The sequence below is a fragment of the Gobius niger genome, assembly GCF_951799975.1.
Source record: "Gobius niger genome assembly, chromosome: 11".
NCBI lineage: Eukaryota > Metazoa > Chordata > Actinopteri > Gobiiformes > Gobiidae > Gobius > Gobius niger.
The window spans coordinates 32,836,111-32,859,055 of NC_136862.1; the positions used below are offsets into that span (position 1 = coordinate 32,836,111).

At 41.5% G+C, this 22,945-nt stretch overlaps 1 protein-coding gene across 2 annotated transcripts in view; it reads right to left on the reverse strand.

The window, feature by feature from the left end:
* LOC306970364 (glutamate receptor 1-like) overlaps positions 1 to 22,945 on the reverse strand; it is a 191,424-nt gene that overhangs the window by 6,546 nt on the left and 161,933 nt on the right. For both annotated transcript variants that reach the window (XM_079566320.1, XM_079566321.1), the window contains exon 17: positions 13,978 to 14,112. In XM_079566320.1, coding sequence (XP_079422446.1) covers positions 13,978 to 14,112 — 135 coding nt within the window. The remainder of the gene's footprint in view (positions 1 to 13,977; positions 14,113 to 22,945) is intronic.

The window sequence follows — 22,945 nt, forward strand, 5'->3', positions numbered from 1 at the left end:
TTATATTTGAAGAGTTTAGTGGTGCTAGGCTAGTGCTAGTTGCTGTTATGGCCTCTAGGGGCATGAGTTACTTAGTACTGCTTTAAAAACCTCTGCAGGGTCGTCCTCCATATCTGATTTGTAGAAAGCTCCTTTGTGAATTCCACGTGTAGTAAGGCCGGCTGCAGGTAAACAAACTACTGTAGATCCGGTGGCCGAGCAGATCACTCCGCCGCTGTGTAGCTACAACCAGGAAGCTGATGCAGCTGAAACATACGTTTTTTTGAGTGTTTCAAAAATGACATTCATATCGGTAGTGGGAGTGCGACACGATATCGATTTTCCGATATATCGCGATATTTTGCGGGACGATACGATTTCCTGATATCGATACTTTTGATGACATCATGCATATGAATTAGTGACGTCATGCATATTAATGAGGCAGCAGTGCTCCACTGTTTTCACAGTCAATAGAAGCCGATAATGATCAAGAATTCAGTCAGGACAGCAGGGGGCAGCACTACAGTTTGAAGCACTGTCACACAACTAAATTACTTTTAATGATAGCTTTTATATTTATGAAGAAGATTAATTATGGGTTCATTCATTCCTTTTGAAATAGGACTGTGGTTTCTTGTTTATTTAAATGTAAATGACAGATCTATTGACCCATTTTCACTGTGTAAGTCGGGATCATTTATAGCAGTTGTTCTCAACCATTGGAACATTAGCCTACATGTTTTTCTTAAAAAAACAAAGAAAAAAACAAATGGCTAAAATAAAAATATGAACATATAATGGCACTCTGGTAAAATAGCACACACATGCGACAATAAAATATTATAATATTTGCTAATAAAAATATGCATATTTATCTACATGATCTGGCAAATTTGTCTCACGACCCCCTTGGGGGTCCCGACCCTCAGGTTGAGAACCACTGATTTATAGGTCAGAAAAAAGGGGTACAAAGCACATGAGAAGAAATGTATGTATGTAAAAATACATTGTAAAAGTAGGATGTTTTTTTTGTCATGATGCATCATATTTTTTGTGCGCACTATATCGATTACCGCAGTATCGGTGTATGGTGAGATAATCGTTATCGTAAGCCATGTATCGCGTATCGTATCGTATCGAATCGTGAGGTACCCATTAGGTACCCCTAATCAATAGCCTGATGTTAGAAGTGATTTGCACTGTTTTAACCTCTTAACTCCCGCTTGAACTGAGAGATATTTTTCCTCACGTTATCAGATATTTTTTTCCATCATTTTTTTGTTGGGTATTCAACTCATTTTTGTAACTTTTTTGTCATTTTTTGGTCAATTTTTTGTCTATTTTTTATCACATTTTTGTCTCAGTTTTGTCATTTTTTCATAAATTTTTTGTAATTTTCTTGTCAAATTTGTGTCATATTTTGTAATTTTTTTTGTCATTTTTTGTCATTTTTTTGTCATTTTCTCGTCATTTTTTCGTACATTTTTTGTCCTTTTCTTGTCTTTTTTTGTCACATTTTTGTAATTTTTTTGTCATTTTTTGTAATTTTTTCGTCAAATTTTTGTAATTTTCTTGTCAAATTTTTATCAAATTTTTTGTTATTTTTTAGTCATTTTTTTTGTCACATTTTGTCACATTTTTGACATTTTTTCGTCACATTTTTGTCCATTTCTTGTGACATTTTTGTGACATTTTCATCATTGTTTTCCAGAAGCTTTTGGATTGGGGTAAAGCCAAACTGGAGAAAATGTGCTCGGTTCCGGTGGGAGTTAAGGGGTTAATGCAGGCTACTAGTTACCATAGACATGCACTAGCCTAGCATCACTAAACTAAACACCACTAAAAAAAAAAAAAATCTCCAGAAATCAACAACACTCTGAATAACTATGAAATGAGGCCCTATGTCAAAAATCCTGAAACATCCCTGTAAGTAGCAGATCATATTTCAGTCCAGGCTCAGATGTCAAAGCTCCTGGACGAGTTTGGAATATCTGAAACAACAACACAAACGACCACAGGATCTTGAAATACTTGTCCTACAACATGACAAAGCTCCCGTTCTCTCAGGAAATAGGAGCTTTGTCTTTGCTCGTTGAAAAGCGTTTTGTTGGCGTTGTCAAAGCGCATCACGGCGTTAACCGCTCCGGGCCAAAACAGACTCCGGAGAAGCGCTTTCACACACTGACAGATTTATATGAAGTTAACCCCTGACACTGCTCAACACTGTATCACCACAGGAACAGGAACAGCACAGTCCAGAGGGGGGCGTGTCTCAGGGAAGTTTAAACCATTTAATGATTCAAGCAATGCATCATGGTCTACTTCAGCGGACACTTAAATGATCTTTTACACATGTTAACCCCTTAACTCCCACCTGAACCCAGCACAATTTTCTCCAGTTTGGCTTTACCCCCAGTCCAAAAGCTTCTGGAAAAAAGCTGTGAGAATAGCAACAAAACTGAGACGAAAACAAAGAGGGAAATGTGACAAAAAAGTGAGAAAACATTGACAAAAAAGTGGCAAAAATGTCACAAAAATGTCACAAGAAATTGACAAAAAAAATGGACGAAAAAATGACAAAAATCTGACAAAATGTGACAAAAAAATTACATAAAAATTAATAAAAATTTCACACAAAAATTACAAAAATGTGAGGGAAAAAATGACAAAAAATTGATAAAAAAATGGACGAAAAAATTGACGAAAATGTGACAAAAAGTGACAAAAAAGTGACAAAAAATTGACAAAAAATTGATAAAAAATGGACGAAAAAATTGACAAAAATGTGACAAAATGTGACAAAAAAATTACAAAAATGTGACAAAAAAAGTGACAAAAAAATGACAAAAATTGATAAAAAATTGACGAAAAAATGGATGAAAAAGTGACGAAAATGTGACAAAAGTGACAAAAAAATTACAAAAAATTGATAAAAATTTCACACAAAAATTACAAAAATGTGAGAGAAAAAAGACAAAAAATTGATAAAAAATGGACGAAAAAATTGACAAAAATGTGACAAAATGTGACAAAAAAATTACAAAAATGTGACAAAAAAGTGACAAAAAAATGACAAAAAATTGATTAAAAATTGACGAAAAAATTGACGAAAAAGTGACGACAATGTGACCAAAAAATTACAAAATGTGATAAAAATGACAAAAAAAAAATGACAAAAAAGTTACAAAAATGAGTTGAATACCCAACAAAAAAATGATGGAAAAAAAATCTGATGACGTGAGGAAAAAGATCCTCTCGGTTCAGGCGGGAGTTAAGAGGTTAACCCAACGCCTCGTCAAAGCATATCCGGAATATTATTTTGCTTCGTCAGCGCAGCTTTGAGGAATCTTGTTCACTCTGGCCATTTCTTCTTCTACTGCTGCTGAAAGTCCGATCTGTACTTCCTGGATTAGGGATGTAATCAAGAACCGGCTGGACTCGGGGAACCAGTTCTGATTGAGCCATTCATCTGAACCATATTAGCACAGCTTCTTTATATTCTAAACCTGCTGTCGCCTGAATCTGTCCTCTGTAAACGCTGATGAACGTGTTTACATACTAAACCAAAACAACAAGCACGTGTGAACACATGAGCTTCTGTGTGCTCGCTCGGATCATTCCAAAACTACAGCGCTGAGGAGCTGGCAAGGAAACCCCTCGTCCCTCGTTCATAAAAATAGTGGAATGTAAAAATAAGTAAGAAAATCCCTAACAATGTGTTCAGGTGCAGCTCCTCCTCTGAGCTTCATTAACACCGGCCGTCACAAGCTGAACGTTTTAGAGAAACGAGGGTCAGCTCTACATCTCGTTCATTTAATAACCATTTTACAATCACTTATTTTAAATGCTTTGTATGAGGAAGTTTAGGTCAAAATAAGTCAAGTTGTTAGCTCTCCTGTTCAAATAAAAACATGCACATGTTATAATAGCCTATTTTTTAATTCATTGGAATCGATAAAGAACCAGATGCAGATGAGAAATGATTAATGAACTTTATGTTCCTGTGTCTCCATGAGGTCTTGTCAGTAGAAAGTAGTTTAGATTTACACAAACGTGTGCTCAAAGGCATGGGATTCTTGTCAGTGGCGAAGCAAGGGTTGCTGGGGCCCCAAGCCAAAGAGCACAGGGGGCCCTTTCTATTATATTGTATTGAGGCTGCTATACAGTAGATTGGAAACCGATCAGTGCTTTAGTGATATCAAGACTGTGTCATTCCACTGAGAGTTCATCCTCATCAACGATTCAGTTATGAAGCAACTATTCAAAAACTCGAGGTCATGTGTGTTAGAGCAGTGGTTCTCAACCTTTTGGAGCCGCAACCCCCATTATAACAGGTAAAGGGGTTCGGGACCCCCCGCCCGGGTCACACCGTGAAAAATATTAGCCTACATAATTCTTAAAAAACAAAATTAATTATTATTAAGAAATAAAATTCATGAAACAAATAATGGCCCTCTGGTACAATAGCAAACACATGCTACAATAAAACATTAGATTATTTGCTAATGAAAATATGTATATTTTATCTAAATGATCTGGCGACCCCCCAAATTTGTCCCCAGGTTGAGAACCACTGTGTTAGAGAATAAACTTAAATCACTATTTATCATACTGGGTCAGGCTGGGTCAGGCTGGGTCAGGCTGGGTCAGACTGGGTCAGACTGGGTCAGACTGGGTCAGGCTGGGTCAGACTGGGTCAGACTGGGTGAGACTGGGTGAGACTGGGTCAGACTGGGTCAGACTGGGTGAGACTGGGTGAGACTGGGTGAGACTGGGTCAGTCAGAGCCTTGCCTGTGGTGCTCAGACTCTCAGCCTCTGAATGCTTGTTTGTGTATCAGTCTGACGCTCTGAGAGGGCATTTATCCCTCTTCTGTGGAAGCACAGACAGACTTGAATGGTAGGACTAGTGCAATGTCTCGAGTTCGTGTCTCAGGGTCCCGCACCGATGGTAATTAAACTTCTCCTGCATAAGACATCCAGCCTGCTGCCTGTTCTTCATCCATCCTCTCAGACAACACTGTTTATTCTCCAACACTTTGCATCGCAATAGAGTTCATTAGAAAAACAATAGGTCGATGTAAATAAACACAAGTCACACCACAGGACAATAGCCACATATCAGTTCTGCCCAATTCAAGCTCACACCTCACGGCACTCACTGCTTTGGTTCGGGAGCTTAGCACTGTTGAAACATTAGTAAAAGTACTAAGAAATCTTCAAATGAATGCTCCAGTAACAAGCTTTCCAGATTTGAGTGCCTAATGTACATAAGTGACCTGGAGCAGTGTTTCACTACATTCACACCGTTAACACAGTGATCCTCCTCGGTTTCTTCTTCTACTGTGTCAGCGCTCCGTTCTGTACTTCCTGGATACGATTGTATCATTGTTTAAACCCAGAACTGTTGTCCACGTTTTTAAAGCCCATAATCCATGAGCTGTGCTGAAAGTTTTTTCTTTATTTCTATTCCCACACCTACCAGCAGGAGGAGCCCCAGGCAAAGGCCTCACCTGCTCTAAACCTGTATCGCATCATTATAAATCATAAAACGTAAAATATCTGCACTAAGGCGCCCGCAATAATGTTTTTAAGTGTTTTTTTCAGCTCCATATGCAGGATATGTCCACTTTAAATGCTTTCAATGGAATCCAGAAGTCAAATCCATCCAAAACCAGTGTGTACAAATGGGGTTCTTTTGTTCACAATGAACTGGTTCCACTTGAGCACCACAGAGCTTTAGGGGTGAAATGGTGAAACTGCAGAACCTTTGATAGTCGCGGGGCCCCAAGCAGCTGATTCTTGCGTTCATTTAGCGGCTCATGTTCCCCTCTTTAATGCTCTTGGAAGTGTTTGGACTGGAGCCTCCGTCGGACAGAAGGACGGCTCTTCAGACGTGAAGACGCTCTGTTTGTGGATCTGTGACGCCTTCAGTCGCACTAACGCCGTGCTTTTTAATGAGGCTGCGGTTTGTTCCGAGGCGGGAGAGGGCGGCCGCCGCAGATGCTCGGACGTTTAAGTGGAGGCGCGGCGCCCTGTGGGAGCGGAGGCAAAACAGCGCTCAGATCTGCTGCACCACATTCAATTAGGCCTCGCTGTGTCTCTGCCAGCTCCGGCTCAACCAGAGACTTTCCACGTTTCTACTGAAGACTCCTGCTCCAGTGCATCAGGTACATTTACATTTGTGTTCACAGCGCCCCCTGTGGGTGAAACAGACGCTCTCGTTCGTTCAAGTGAATGGACAGAGATCGCCTGAAAATGTTTACGGTAATTCACGTTTTATTCAGTTAACCCCTTAACTCCCACCTGAACCGAGCACATTTTCTCCAGTTTGGCTTTACCCCAATCCAAAAGCTTCTAGAAAAAAGGTGTGAAAATAGCGACAGAACTGAGACGAAAACAATGATGAAGATGTGACAATAATGTGACAAAACGTTGACAAAAAACGTGACAAAAAATGACAAAAAAGACAAAAAAATGATTAAAAAAATTACTAAAAATTGACAAAAATGTGACAAAAAATGACCCAAAAAAATGACAAAAAAAGACAAAAAATGTGACAAAAAATGTGACAAAAAATGACAAAAAATGTGACAAAAATGTGACAAAAATGTGACAAAAAATGACCCAAAAAAATGACTAAAAAAGACAAAAAATGTGACAAAAAATGACCCCAAAAAAAAGACAAAAAATGACAAAAAACGTGACAAAAAATGACAAAAAAAAGACAAAAAATGCAAAAAACGTGACAAAAAATGTGACAAAAATTGAAAAAAAAATTGAAAAAAAATGATTTAAAAAAAAAATTGAAAAAAAATGAATGCTTTCAAATGAGGTGTTACTCTGGCCTACAGGGTTTGGGTAAAACTGAACTGGAGAAAATGCTCTCGGTTCAGGCGGGAGTTAAGAGGTTAACAAAGGCAAAGGAAGTGATGAGAGGACACTTTTAAACTAAGCTGAACTCACTGGTGTGACTTTTTGTTTGTCTGTTTGTCTGTGACTTCAGCTACTTTATATTGTTATTAAACGATATGTACGCACGATGGAGTTTTCCAGCTAGTGAGACCAAATATCCACAGTTCATTCAGCAGCGACTCTACTGCTGCTATCGCTAACATTAATGTGCGCTTGAAGACTCTCTCTGAATCCGGAAATGAGCATTTTCTGATTAATAATAATAATACATAAGTCTTATATAGCGCTTTTCAAGGAATTCAAAGACGCTTCACGAATGAGACAAACAAACAAAGATGAGAGTGCTATTGTAGGTTGTAGGCGAGCTGAAACAAGCACGTTTTGAGTAGGGTTTGGTACCATTAAACGGTACCTACTTGGTACCGACCGAAAAGCTCCGGTAGGGGACGGTATTGATACACATTTTTTGTTTGGTTCTAATTTTCGGCACTGTTTTCACTTTGTCGAACAGCGCAGTGTTTAGAAAAGTTTAACTGAAAGAAAACAGTCCTGATGTGGATCTGGTCGGTCTCTGCAGTTCAGGAGGTAATAACCTTTGACCTTTCTCTCTTTTAATCGCTGCTTAAGTTCTGCTCAAGTTACAGGTGACGCTGCTGTGGCCTGTGTTTTGTTGTGCTGTTTAAGGATTTTCTCCTAAACAATACTTTTTCACACACATTATTTTATCCATCCATCCATTTTCTTCCGCTTCATCCCGGGCCGGGTCACGGAGGCGGCACTCTCAGAAGAGATGCCCAGACCCCGAGGCGACACCAGGCCAGCTCGGAGGCAGAGTCCCGCCACGAGGCTTTGTCCCAATAGGGCATGCCTGGAGCAAATCCCAAAGGGACGCGACCACATTATTTTAAATCAATTAAAATAACATAGGTATCGGAAAAAGCACCGTCAAGGCACCGGTACCGAAACGCAGGTATCGTTGAAGTACCCAGCCCTAGTTTTGAGCAGTTTTGTGCAGGTGGTCAGTGAGTCTGAGTTTCTGATGTGGATGGGGAGTGAGTTCCAGAGGGTGGGGGCGGCGATGGCGAAGGTGCCTTGATTTGGTGTTTGAGAAGGTTTAAGTCGGCAGAGCGGTGGCGTTGTAGGAGGTCTGTGAGGGCCAGGTTGTTGAGGGCTTTGTAGGTGATGAGCAGAGCTTTGTAATGGTTGCACTGTTGTACGGGGAGCCTGTGAAGCTGCTGGAGGACGGGGGGGATGTGGTCTCTGGAGCGGGTGTGGGTGAGCAGGCGGGCGGGCGGCGGAGTTTGGAACATATCGCAGCTTTTGTAAATCAGAGGAGGGGAGACCATACAGGAGGCTGTCGCAGTGGTCGAGTCTGGATGTGATAAATGCATGGATGAGAGTTTCAGCAGCGGATGTGGAGAGGGCGGGGCGGAGGCGAGCGATGTTACGGAGGCGGAAAAAGGGCAGTTTTAGTGATTTGACGGATGTGTGGGGTCGAAAATGAAACCACGATTTGGGATCTGGGGAGAGGTGGTGACTGTGTGGCCATCGACGGAGAGAGTGAAGTCCTGAGAGGAGGGGAGGAGGGATTTGGGACCAATGACGATCATTTCAGATTTATTGCAGTTGAGTGTAAGGAAGTTGCCGTCCATCCAGGATTTTATTGCAGAGAGGCAGTTTGTGACGGTGGATACGGTGGCAGGAGCGATGGATCTGCGTAACTTTGGAATTGTCGTCCGTGATTGTGAATGATAAGTCCAAGGGGAAACATGTACAGGATAACCAGATGGGGACCAGTCCAAGACGTCAAAAAGGGCTTGAAGAAACAGGCCACTGTTTTTGGATACTGAGAAATGTTCTTACGAAAGCTTAGACGAGTTGATGCGTAACTGTCTGGTCTTTGTGCGTGCGCTTAGTCAGTTAGTTGGAAGCGACCAAGCTCTTCCACGTTTTCCCTATTTAACTACAGTTTTGTGAGTAGTTACACAATCCAAGTCTAGCTGCACAAAATGAAGCATGTGGATTCTGTAAGCAGATATAAAGGGGAACTATATTGTAAGGCGCAACAACACCTTAGGAGCACTAATTCAAATATCAAGAGTTTCATAAGCAGGCTAGGGCTAATCGGCTCTGTGCTAACTAACTACCAAGTTAAGTTTTCTGGAGCTTGCGAACTGTGTCCGGAGGATGTACGCCAGGGGTGGCCAACTAGTCAGAGACCAAGAGCCGAAATTTTCAACCTTGATCCTCTGAAGAGCCACAAAGGCACCGACCATTAGCGAGATCCCGGGGCGCTAGTTTATTGTGATTAAATAGAATGTGACCGTTTTATTTAATCACAGTAAACTATAACTTTATGCCTTTTGCTTTTTTTTGTTCAATAATTGTGTTAGATTTAATGGTTTTACTCCTCACCAAGATTGAAATACATGTATATTTACTGAAATGTTGTGCTTTCTGCTCTGACTGAGACAGAATTAGATTTTTTATTTTTTTAATGCTGGGGTGTGTTTGTATGTGGGGCCCTGCCCACTGAGCCCCCTTCTCTGATTCGCCCCTGGCCTGTGCGCTCAGTGCCTGCAGCTCGGTCCGGACTGGACTGTGCAGAGAACGCACTCTAGGCTGCACAAAGTTCATGAACTTTAACCAGGAGCCTCTGGACGTCTGAGATTCTGTTTTAAGTTGCATCTGTTACAGTTTCAGTCACATGTGAAAGAAAAGTCATGACTTTGCGTATTTCCGCGTTACGATGTCGCGCTTCGCCTCATATTCTTCAAAAGAGCACCGCTTTTTTCCATTTCCTAATTTTGATCTTTTTCTGTGAATGTGAGGCCAAATTACATCAAATAAAGAGTAGCCTGATCAGAAACCTGAAAAGCACAGAAGCTAATCCTAGTGCCACGATCTGCCTGCCTGTTGTTCAACCTACATCCCGCTGTGAGTGAAGCTGCTGCACCTTTTACACACCGCCTCTAGGAGGGAGAAACATGTGTAGAGATGGAAACAGGGTCTGTAGGACGATGGTTAGATTTTTGGTCAAAGACTGTTACAGTTTATGGGAAATATTTACCAATTATTTTGCAAAGAGCCGCATTGTATTAAACTTATCCAATTATGCAAAGAGCCGCACTCTGATTGGCCAAGAGCCGCATGCGGCTCGAGAGCCGCGGGTTGGCCACCCCTGATGTACGCCATTTCTCCTTTGTGTTTTTAGTTGTATAATACGTTACTACCAAGCCTCAGATTGGAGTCTTCTTGCATTGCAGTGAATGGACCGTTGCTTCTACTCGCATGGTTCATGGCGTTGCTCTGTTACACATTGGATTTGGTTCGTGGCTTGTGCCGTTAATGCAACAAAAACACGCGTGTCCACGTCAGCGTTGTGTCTGACCGCTGAGACTCTTAGTGAAGAAAGCATGAGCTGGACTGGACTTACACTCTGCATGCGATCCTGTCTCATTCTGCTCAGGCTTTCATCATTTTTGGGGACTGCACTTTCCCACAAATGGTGCTTTGATTTCCCAGGTACAATTATTGCCTGCTTCTGTTTTGGAGGCGCGGCGCAGTGAAGACGATCCAACGTTTAATAAGAGCTGCAGGAGTTGTGATAATTGTCAGATAAAAATGAAGCCTGCAGCTGTGTACCACTGACTTGCAGAGACAAACGTTTGCAAAAGAGGGGTGAGTTTCCAAATTTCACAAGATTGCTGCACCGAGGCGCTTCCCAAGACCCAAAGTTCTTTTAAAACATTGAAAGACAAATCTCGCAGGGCAAACTGCTCTGTGAAAAGTGTTATGGATGATGTGCGATACCTGGATGTTTCATTTCTTGATTCCAAATGCTGGTCAGAAGGAACTGTTAAAATCTCACAAACAGAGGACCTTAAAATGTTTGCAAGAAGCCAGTGTACGCTAAAGTGACACAGAGTAACTGTCACAGACTGAAGGAAAATGAAGCGTGACAGCTTTCAACAGCTATGACTGACCTGAAGTGACATTGCCAATGTGAGAAAACGCAAAACCCGACCACTATTGACCAATACACATGAGCTGGAACATCCGCAAAAGCCATGAAGGGCGGGTTGTGACGAATCATGATTGGACAGGCAGAGGTGATCTGCTCCTGATCGTTCACAGCATCATGTCAAGAAATAACAGGCTGTGGGAACAGTGAAGAGCACACTACACATCAGTCAGTGTTCACAATCCGCCTCATATTCACGGAAATACGGCACAAACCGCTGATAAATCAACACGGCCATTGATCCAACAGCAAGTGTTACTGCGAAGATGCTCAGCGCTTTCCTCCCAGTGCTTTGTAGTGGTGTAGTCTATGTGATATGCAGGTAAACGTCGTATAACCACTAGACCAGGGGGGCCCAAACTTTTTGTCTCTGAGGGCCAATATGAAAAAGTGTCTGTGGGTCGCGGCCCAAACACGGCGACGTCAAGCGTGAAACACATATAACTGCAGATCAGAGGTTACAGTAACCGAAGATTCTCCGTCATTTACCACGATGCAAACGCGGTTAACGGCTAATAATATCCCCTCTCTCTCTCCCTCCCCATGTGCGTAGCGGGCCGTAGTGCCGTGATGGAACTGGTAAACATTGTCCCGTTCACCCACCGTCTCTTACATTACGTTAAAATTGAAAAAATGCAAATAATAAGCTCCACTTTACATTTGTATTAGCGTAATCTGAGCCTAAATCAGATTTAGATTTAGATTGATATTGATGAGCAGGTGACGCTCTGAAAGTCGTCTCCTCTGAGACTTTTACGCACGAGTTTATTCACATTTCTGTTGCAAAATGTACCATGACTGTTCAGATCAGGTTTAGTTTAGCTCCATTTATCCTGCAATCTCACATTTTTACTAACATAAATAATATGCAGCCTATATATATACACATTTATTAAAAAAAAAAAAATAACGCTTACGAGAGACGAATTCATGAAGGATAAAAATCGCTCATGACGGATTTTTTTTCAACCCTGTCCTTCAAAATGAAGGAGAGAAATTATCCCGAGCGAAACCACTGCTGCAGATAATAATGTTACTTTATTTTATTTTTCCGTAGCCTAAACAGTTGCATTTGATTTTACTGTATCTATGCAAGTAACATGCTATATTAAAACAAATGTTAGCTCTGGCAAAAGCCTAGTTTTAGTTGAACAAAATCAACAATTGCAGCAATGTAGTGCAAAATTTAAAAAAACAACAACACCTGTATCTACAGCACCTACAGTGACTTTACCTCATTCATTTGTTAACTCAAAGGAAATGCAACATTATATGATTTTGAAATGTCAGTGTCAGTTCAGCATCAATTCTTTTATAAGTCAATTTTTAACATGAACCTTTGGTGATGTAACAACCTTTGCAATAAAAGTTGGTGTTTCCTTAACTGTGCTAAAGGAGTGAAACAGCGCCCCCAATTTGACGATGGTGGCCAAAAAGTGTACTGCATCCATATTTACCATTAAGAATGAATGGAAGAGAGTTAGTATTAACCACATGCGCAAAAGTAGGTCACCCTCTGGCGGGCCAAATTTGGGACGCAGGCCCCACTTTGGGCACTCCTGCACTAGATAGAAATATATCATAGGCTATAACCACTGCAAATTGGACAAGCACACAAACTAGCTATTTCCTCCCTAAAAACGAGAGGGGAACTGGCATCTCATCCCTCTCTCTCCATCCGTCCCTCTACTCGACTGTTCCTGCTGCGCTCGTGCACAAATGCGTAATGTGAATGTAGCTCGGTCAGCTCAGCGTCTCCCCTGTCAAGGCCACTTTCCCTGTTCCTCCCCCGCTCTGAGAGTCCCACGATGTCGGCAAATTTCTCCGTCCCTCTGTAGCGGCTCGGGAGCGGCTTCGGGCAAAGGCAGTGACAGGTGTGGGCTGGTCGCACTCTGTGTTTTACTACAACCAGCTGAAGTGAGCGGGAAAGACGCCGCATAGATTGTTCAGAGTGTGTGCTGTACACTCAGACACTGGAGCTGTCACTGAAGGCTTAGAAAGAGACTGTCGTTCAAAACATCGTCCAAAAACGCGCCCGTCATCACGAAGCAGCGCACGTGGCACGGTGTGTATATGCGGGGGTTCTCCTGCAAAGCTAATATCCAGAGTTTCTGAAGCCCCGAGCCCTGTAAGAGGCTCTCAGCCGGTTCAGAGGCTGAGGCGGCAGCGTGCAGGGGCGGCGCTTACACAGGCAGCAGGGGGCTGGGATCCACAGGGAACCCCAAAGGCACAGGCTTTAGCTACAAGTGATAAATAGGATAAAACACAAAAAAGGCCAACTACTTTAACTTAAACACACTAATTCCACAGCAGCATAAGCTTATAATATTGTATTCAGAACATTCTCATACATAACCCACTTAAAATGCAAGGCAAAAATGTATATGTCCCATTACTACATTCAGCACTTTTCCCAATACTTTTTGGTCGGTCAATCTTACTTTGGACGGCAGTGGATTTTTTCATCGTCTTTTTGAAGTGCCACCCCAGTAATATAACTGGACCCCCTTGGCCCCCCCCCCGTAAAAATAATTCCTGGCTTCGCCCCTGTCCAACTACCTCAGTTTGGAGTTTGAAAATGTGAAGAAAAATAACAATATGGTAAAAAAAAAAAACCTCACTGTAAGAAGGTTAAAAGCTTCTTAAAGCTAAATACTTCATTCCAGACTGATAATATACTATTCTCCACACCAGGGGTTCTCAACCTGGGGGTCAGGACCCCCAAGGGGGTCGCGAGACAAATTTGGGGGGTCGCCAGATAATTTATACATACTTTTATTTGCATATAACCTAATATTTTGTTGCACCACGTTTACTATTTTACCAGAATGCCATTATTTGTTCATAATTTCATGAATATATTTTAGCCATTTGTTTGTTTTTTTTCTTTGTTTTTTAAGAATTATGTAGGCTAGTGTTCCTATTTCTCACGGTGTAACCTAGACGGAGGGGTCACGAATCCCTTTAACTGTTATAATTGGGGTCCTGGCTCCAAAAGGTTGAGAACCACTGGTCCACACTGTAATGAGTCTGATTGGCCTTTTGCAGGCACGCTCACCTTCATCCTCTGGGACTCGATGCGTGACTTGTAGCAGAACTCGACGAGCGCGACCATCATGGCGAGCCCCAGGCCTCCGATCAGGATGTAGAAAACGCCCGCCACGTTGGAGAGGCTGAGCGCCGAGGTCTTATCCTGCAACGCACACAGACCAGTCAGACGGGGCTTCCTCTGATCTGCAGCTAAAGTCTGCTCTACCACCTCCACCTAATGACTTCCTCTCAAGTATGGAGAGCTGACTGTTGACTCTTTCACCTGTGGGGGTTTTTTACCGCCGTGTACTGTGGTTTTTAGCAGAGGGGGAAGTTGGAGTTGTTTGAGAGTGTGTTTGTTTTGATCTCGGTGTTGGTTTTGTGGTGGGGAGGACGTGTTCTGATGCTTGTAGAACGACCGTGTAGCCATTAGCTGTAGAGTTGTTATTAGAAACGACTATGTTCAGACTGTCTTAAATAGGACGTATTATTAGAGATTCACCGATCCAGCTTTTTAGCTTCTGACACCGATATCGATACTCGGGGTTTGAGTATCTGCCGATATCCGATGCTATCCGATACCAATACAGTTTCTTACAAGTGGCTGCTGTGAGTGAATGGTTTCTTCTTTCAATAAAGTTTTATCGAGATGTTACAGATCAACATTAAATAAGAAGAAGAAGAAGAAGATCTTTATTTATATAGCGCCTTTCGCAGACATGGTCACAATGAGACAATAAGGATCACTGGACTTTTCTACACTAAACAAACAAAGCGGAGCAGCTTTCCACGGAAAGATCGACACAGTTGAGATTTGACCATTTCTCTGCGTTTTGTAAATGGTCAAATCGGTCTAAGGACGGCTGAGAAACGTCCTGTTGAAGTCAATCTGAGAACCAGGCTGTTTCCGATCAACAACACGCGGTGTTTTTGACTTGAAACGGAGATATTTAGGCATTTGCCTCTTCACATAACGTTAGTGTCTGTCCAGAGAGGAGAGAGGAGTTAATCAGAAAGGAGAGTGTTGCATAAAACACCCATTATCTCCGTTTCTAGAAAAAAAAACAGTGATTTTTGATCAAAACAACCTCTGTTTAGCTAAGATTGCTCGGGAACTGAGGCACGTAGAATTAAACTGTTTTCACCTACGGAGAGCTTAGAGTCTTTCAAACGAGCCACTATAACATAGAACACTCTGTGGTGCTACAAATATCATGAAAAATGGTCTGGATTGTTGGCGCTCAATTAAATTAGTGCTGTCCAACAATTACAATATTTAATCTATTATTTAATAATTTATAATAATCAATGCTTTAAAATGATCATAATTATCATAAAGATTTCATTATATATATATATATATATATATATATATATATATATATATATATATATATATATATATATATATATATATATATACAGACACATTAGCCCACATGAGGTTTTATGTTATCAAAACGTTTGCTGCTGCTTCACTATCTGTCAGATGTTTTGATGAACAGACTGAGGAAACGTGTTTCTAAAGTGCAGTAACAGGACTCGCTTCAACAGTTAAATATCACGTGTGTGTTTGCACTTTCACGTTTCTTTCTGTTTACGCTGAAGCAGAGTGGAGCGCATTAACTTTTTGTTTTCTATACTGAGCCAGTTGTGGCGGCTGTTTCCGAACATTTGGACAAACTTTCTTGGGAATTATGCAGTTCGTTACCTTGACTTGGACATTTACAGTTAAGGAATATCTGCAAAATGTTGTTTCATATTTGACTTATCAGCGCCTTTTGCTGCAACTTTGTCCATCAGCAACAATAACACCTCGATCATCTTTTGAATACCTGAAGAGGTCCCACTCTGCTGACTTGAATAGTTTTTTGGGAAGAGAGCATACTTCTGTAAACAGGACGTAACTCCATCTAAATGAACAGTTTGGAAGTGATCTGTTCAGTAATTGTCTATTAATACTTGGAAATGACACCCAATATTGTATTTATTCGGTTCCGATATCACATTCCAGTATCGGATCGGTGCAGCCCTTGGTATTATCGTTTTGACTGGTTATCAGTAACATCTTCATCTCTATCCTTCATGTTGTTGTTTAGATAATGCTCGATTGATCAGAAATGACATATTCAAAACTTCTTCCGGTTCAGCATGAGCTGCAGATCTCTCCTCCCTTCACTCCCCATCAAAACAAACTCCAATGCCTCTCCGGTTCTGCAGATGGAGCTACTGTCGGACATCAGTGCTAGTAATACAAGGCTCTGCAGTGTGTCGTTTCGCGGTAGTGACTTTGTTGGATGTCTTTGCCTCACGCTGCTCTGTGGAGGTGTTACTCATGTGTGCATGAAATGTACTGAGGAACAGATTGAATAAATACTCAGCATTGCTTAGTCACAGGATGAATGTAAGAACAGCTGGTGAGGTGGCGACTGTAGCGTTAAAGCGGGACACTTTCTGAAGGTTTCAGCAGATGATCAGACTGACAGCAGACTGACAGCAGAGAGAGGCAGTTTTGAGCCTGTATCGATACTTTTACAGTCGATACACACAACAAAAACATATGAGAGCGGATCCATTTGGTGGGGGCTAAGTTCCTCTACATCTATGTTCAAGCTGATAGGGAAACTACTTCCAGTCTATCAGCAACTTCTTATACTAATATCACAGCTCTTTCCGAAACCGCTTACTCCTTCCGTTTCCGTCACACTTCCACTAATCCCTCTGTGAAGGCCGCTACAGAAAGTCCTTCAGCAAAAACGGAGAAAGACTCACAGTGAGGGCTTTCACCGCTGCTTTCTGTTTCATTAACAAAACCCTGTACGACTGTAAAACTATTCAAATCCAACCTTTGACTCTTCTAAATGAACATGGAACTGAAGTAGTTTGTTGCTTGTTGCTCGTGGGGCTGCTCTCGGTGTAACACACACTCGACTCGCTGTGAGGGAGCTGATTGATGAAGACGGCAATCCGGGTATTTATGACGCATCCCCCTAGTTACGATGTCCGCCATATTGGCTTGTTGCACGGTATGGCTATGCTAGTTCCTCTGACCTGAAGTTGTGAGTGTTAGTACTTCCTGTCTGTTTTCTTTTCCTGGAATAATTATCATATTTTCTAAAGATTATGTTGTGGGCGGTGAGTTCCCGGTAGATGATCATTTACTGTGTTCAAATCATGATGAAACGAGTTCAGATCAGAGACGCCTGTGATCATGAAGGATCGATAGTTTGTCTTGAAGCTAAAGGCTAACATGCTATAAAAAATATATATATAAAAAGGCACTATTTCAAGTTGTGTAATGCATTAACCCTGAACCGAGCACATTTTCTCGACGAAAACAATGATGGAAATGTGGCAAAAATGTCACAAGAAATTGACAAAAAATTGACGAAAAATGACAAAAATGTGATAAAAAATTGACAAAAAAGGGACAAAAAATTGATGAAAAAGTGGCAAAAATGTGATAAAAATGTGATAAAAAATTGACAAAAAAATGACAAAAAAATTACAAAAATGTGACAAAAATGTGATAAAATGTGACAAAAAAAATTACAAAAATGTGACAAAAATGTGATAAAATGTGACAAAAAAATGGCAAAAATGTGACAAAAATGTCACAAGAAATTGACGAAAAATTGACGAAAAATAACAAAAATGTGATAAAAAAATGACCAAAAAATTACAAAAATGTGATAAAAAATTGACAAAAAAGGGACAAAAAATTGATGAAAAAGTGGCAAAAATGTGATAAAAATGTGATAAAAATTTGACAAAAAAATTACAAAAAAATTACAAAAATGTGACAAAAATGTGATAAAATGTGACAAAAATGTGATAAAAATTTGACAAAAAAATGGCAAAAATGTGACAAAAATGTGGTAAAATGTGACAAAAATGTGATAAAAACGTGACAAAAAAATGGCAAAAATGTGACAAAAATGTCACAAGAAATTGACCAAAAATTGACCAAAAATGACAAAAAATATGATAAAAATTTGACCAAAAAATGGCAAAAATGTGACAAAAAAAATACAAAAATGTGTTAAAAAATGGACAAAAAAAAAAAAAAAATGTGACCAAAAAATGACAAAAAAGGGACAAAAATGATGGGAAAAAAAATGTGATGACGTGAGGAAAAAAGATCCTCTCGGTTCAGGCGGGAGTTGAGAGGTTAAATTAGCCTGTAGCTTCAAGACAAACTCACTGATCCTCACAAACATAAACGTCTCCTCTATGGAAATATTTCTACCAGGAACTCACTGGTCTGAGCTAATCTTAATGGAAATGAATACGAACAGGAAGTACTAGCGCCCACAGCTTCAGCTCAGAGGAACTAGCGTAGCCACATTGTGCAACAAGCCAATTGGGATCGTAGAAGCTGTTCCATTCATTCAAAAATGGCCGTGGCTAATATGCTAGCTTTGTTTAGCTAACGTTTTGCTCAACAGTAACTTGCCGTTCTCATGGAACATGGTCTGCGTTTGGTCAAATATGACAAATGTATCTTTATTTCTGCTTTTAGGCTCACGTTATATATAGGTTGTGTTATGATCCTTCATCCAAATCGATAAGTTGTGTATTTCCCTCACAAACTGGTCCAACAATCAAACTCTGCTAGTACTCACACATCGCAAACGTGGGATTGGAGTATCTTGGACCCCATTTTTGGGCGTGAGGAAGATAAGCCTTTTCTCTGTGCTCAGAAAAGAATGAAAAAGCACCCAGTACACCACAGCTGGTACTGTCAGGTTTAGCCCCGGTGCTGCTACTAGCACTTCCACTACCACTTTTACAACTACCACGTCCTCTCCATAATTTCAAGTACAGAGCAGTAAAGATTTCTGGAAATTTAATCAACTTTCTCATTACATTCTGAAGCCCCGGCAAAGACCCCAGTTTTCCTCTCTCGGACACATGAGGGTCTTCAACAGCCTTGGGCACATTATCATTAAAAACTTGAAATCCATTTTTGACTGCGGCGGCCCCCGCTTTCCCCCTCCCTCTGTCTGCTGCTGACCACAGGATTTTGGAGAACGATTGTCTCCGCAGAGGAAATCTGATCAAACTTGCGCTGATTTTGGAGACGGCCTTATCTCCCAGAGTGTTCGCTCGCTTCATTTGCATAAAGAGTGAGACTATAAAAGTGATTTTTTTCTTTCCTTTTTTCTGTGGGAAAGTTTCCCCGGATCCGAACATGAAGGAGCGTGAAATCAGATGCAGAGCAAACGGATGATGACTTTTGTAAAGCGTAATGAGTTTTGTGATTTTTGGCAAAGGGGAAAAAAGAGACTTGGCGTGTTTAGTGTTGGTGTCCTAGTTCAACTCTGAAAACTTAAAGCAACATTTTATTATTATATTATATTATTCACAACAGCCTTTAACTCCACAGAACAGGCTTTCCTCAGGAGATGTCACAACGTTCTAAACAGTCTATCGTTGTTGTCTTGATTTGTGTCTAATATCTCTGTAATCGTATTATCTTTTCATACTGGTGTCCAAAAAAACATGGGTGTAATGTTGTTTGTTAAAAAGGACTTTCAGCCATAATATATATAATAATTACAGCTGGTTTGGAGCTAATTCATTGCAAATTAGGGCTGAAACAACAAATCGATTAATCGACAACTAATAGATTACTAAAATAGTTGTCAACTATTTCAGTAATCGATTAATCGTTTTCTAGTAAACACAGACTAAAATAGAGCAAAAAAGACACGAACATTATGTAATGTGGATGAAAACCTCCTTTGTTTTTTAAGTTAGGGTCTGCAGTGTTTTGTACATTGTAAAGTTCATAAATATTTGTCTCGTCCAATCAGAAAGCAGAATTAGCACAAATATCCTCCCACAAACGTTTACTTTAAGTTTACTCCATCAACATGTCCTCAACCGCTGCCACTTTAGCTTTATGTGATAAATTTTTTTGAAAAAATACAATTTCCATGCACCTTTCACAGCCAAGCGATTAATCAATTAATCGTAAAAATAATCAGTAGATTAATCGATTACCGAAATAATCGTTAGTTGCAGCCCTATTGCAAATAATGATTATAATTGATTTGTCAGTTTCCTACTCTAACCCATGGAGTCAATGATCTTTAATAAAACTCTAGATTGGACATGACGCTCATTGACGTGGCGGCCATCTTGTGACTGGACGGCGAGGCTAACCCCTATAGCAGCCAATGCAAAACATTTTCATTGATTCAACGGCAGAATGTGAGACACACTCATTGGTTTAATACTTCTAAGTCTCGTATCTCAGTCAGGATCGGGCCATTTCTTCGAAACGTCTGGTTTTTTTTCGTCATGATGTTTGTTGTTAGCTTTGTTTTCTCCATTCATTCGGGTTCAGTGGTTAGCAAAAAAAACAAACTTTCCAGATATAACACGAGGTCAGTCACAATTATCAGTCATGAAATAACTCAAAAAAGATAAATAAGTGGTGTTTCCATTTGACTACATTGCACTGGGTTAGAAGGGCCAGGCACAAGATGGCCGCCACAACTGCCATTTGTTCCATTTGTTCCATCGTATTACTATGGCCATGTCCTATCAAGAGTTGTATTACTATGCAGAGTTTACATGTGCCAGACCTGTTCACCACAACTGCCTCTAAAATCCTGCTCTGTCACTCAGAAAGGTGTTAATTCGTGTCTGAAGTGCCGTCATGCACGAGCTAAATATAGAAGCTGCAGTTACACGTAAGACCTGAAGTGGCAGTAGTGAGTATAAAATGACCAACTTGCATCTAGTCCCTATATTTGCCGCGGAGTAGCTTTGGTGCCTGCTCCATCTGGGATTTTGACATAATCACATTAATAACATCACTGTTAGTTTCAGACTTCAAAGACACATTTTGATCAGCACAGAAATGTGCAGCGCTAACAGTGCTAGTATTGCACGCTTTAGGGACAGGATCAAATAATCCGTGTCACAACTGATGAAGTTGGATCGGTGGATCTCCAGAAAAAATGTAGTGCCAGCATCACCGCCTGGCTGATGATGAGGATATTTAGTCCTTTCAGTTGCTACTTTGATCAGTGTACTTTGGACAGTGACTACACTACTGGTATGGTTCAGTGAAGATGATTGTCCTTCGGTGAGCACTTTAATCTGTGTGATTTTGCTCACACTCTGTCCTTGGGCAAAACACTCCGTCCTGAAATGTAGTTTCATGAGGTTTGCCATAGTAGTTTTGTGCTGCGTTCCTCGCAACTAGTAACTGGTAAATTTCAAAACACCCACTTGGAAAAATGCCTTTGAACACCACTCCAACGGGTATATAAGTTACCAATAGATAATGTTATACAGCATGTTGAATTTAAATTATATCTGCAGAGTAAAATACACTCACAATCATGTAGCATCTTACTAGCTAACTGTTGTAGCATTAGCAGCTGAGGACGTAAATCGTATTTTTAAGTGGGAAAAATACCAGTTACCTGTCACCTGGAACACAACATTAGTTTTCAAAGAATACGTTTGTTAAGTGTGACGTCACGACTTCAGCTTCCGGGTCCTAGCAGACCGGCAAATATGCGAGAGGAAACCATGAAAAACTCTTAAAAACAACCATCAATATTTGTGAAACTCAGCAGAGAGTTACTGAACCTACTTATTTCTCAGACTCATTAGCCAAAAATGCCGCACCTACTGCTAAAAAAGGAATCTTTACTAAAGTCGGCACTTCCGGGGTTAGCGTAGCTGCTGCGCTGTTAGCATTTATCTCCACTAACACGGTAAATATTACTTTTAGAGCAGCATGTTTGGCTAATGGGCCTGATAAATAAGTCTGTTCAGTAACTCTCTGTTGAGTTTCACAAATATTAATTGTGGTTTTAAAGAGTTTTTTTGTAGTTTCTCGCACATCTGCCGGTCCATGCGAGCTGTGACGTCACCACTTAACAAACGTTAGCTCTGTGCACATAATGCGTTCATAACAACATGATGCTAACTTCCTGGGGTAACAACTGTTTCCTGTGTGTGTTTTATGGGAGTTTGTCTCGGTGCGTGTCGCTAAAAACACACACAGCTGTTGGATAATGACTTAACAAACGAACGCTGGGGGAGGCTTGTGTTTAGAAGTGTCGACTAAAGGCAATAACATATGTCCCAACAGCCCCGAAATCTGAATTCATTTTCAAAAAAAACATCTTGATTCTCCTTCAATGCATCATTTCCATAAAGGATGTGGACAGGAAATAGCTGTTACCCACCACTGGCAGACAGGAAGTTAGTGAACGACCCCCCCCCCGTGCACAGAGCTGCTGTGGCGGAGCTGATGCTGTCGTGGGACGGTGCCTCAGTGTGTGGAGCGAGGTGGAGGTGGGTGTGTGAGGGGTGTCCTGCAGGTGTGACGGGTGTGGGTCCGTGAGGGGGGGTCAGTGTGTGTGTGTGTGGACAGAGATGGGAGGTGCAGGTGTGTGGGGGGTCAGTGTGTGTGTATGTGGACAGAGATGGGAGGTGCAGGTGTGTGGGGGGGGTCAGTGTGTGTGTGTGTGGATAGAGATGGGAGGTGCAGGTGAGTGGGGGGGGTCAGTGTGTGTGTGTATGTGGACAGAGATGGGAGGTGCAGGTGTGTGGGGGGGTCAGTGGGTGTGTGTATGTGGACAGAGATGGGAGGTGCAGGTGTGTGGGGGGGTCAGTGGGTGTGTGTATGTGGACAGAGATGAGAGGTGCAGGTGAGTGGGGGGGGTCAGTGTGTGTGTGTGTGGACAGAGATGGGAGGTGCAGGTGTGTGGGGGGGTCAGTGTGTGTGTGTGTGTGGACAGAGATGAGAGGTGCAGGTGTGTGGGGGGGTCAGTGTGTGTGTGTGTGGACAGAGATGGGAGGTGCAGGTGTGTGGGGGGTCAGTGGGTGTGTGTGTGTGGACAGAGATGGGAGGTGCAGGTGAGTGGAGCGTCAGTGGGTGTGTATGTGGACAGAGATGGGGGGGTGGGGTTCGTGGGTGTGTCGGGGGGTGGGGCTGTGGGAGCATGCGCCTCCCCCCGGGG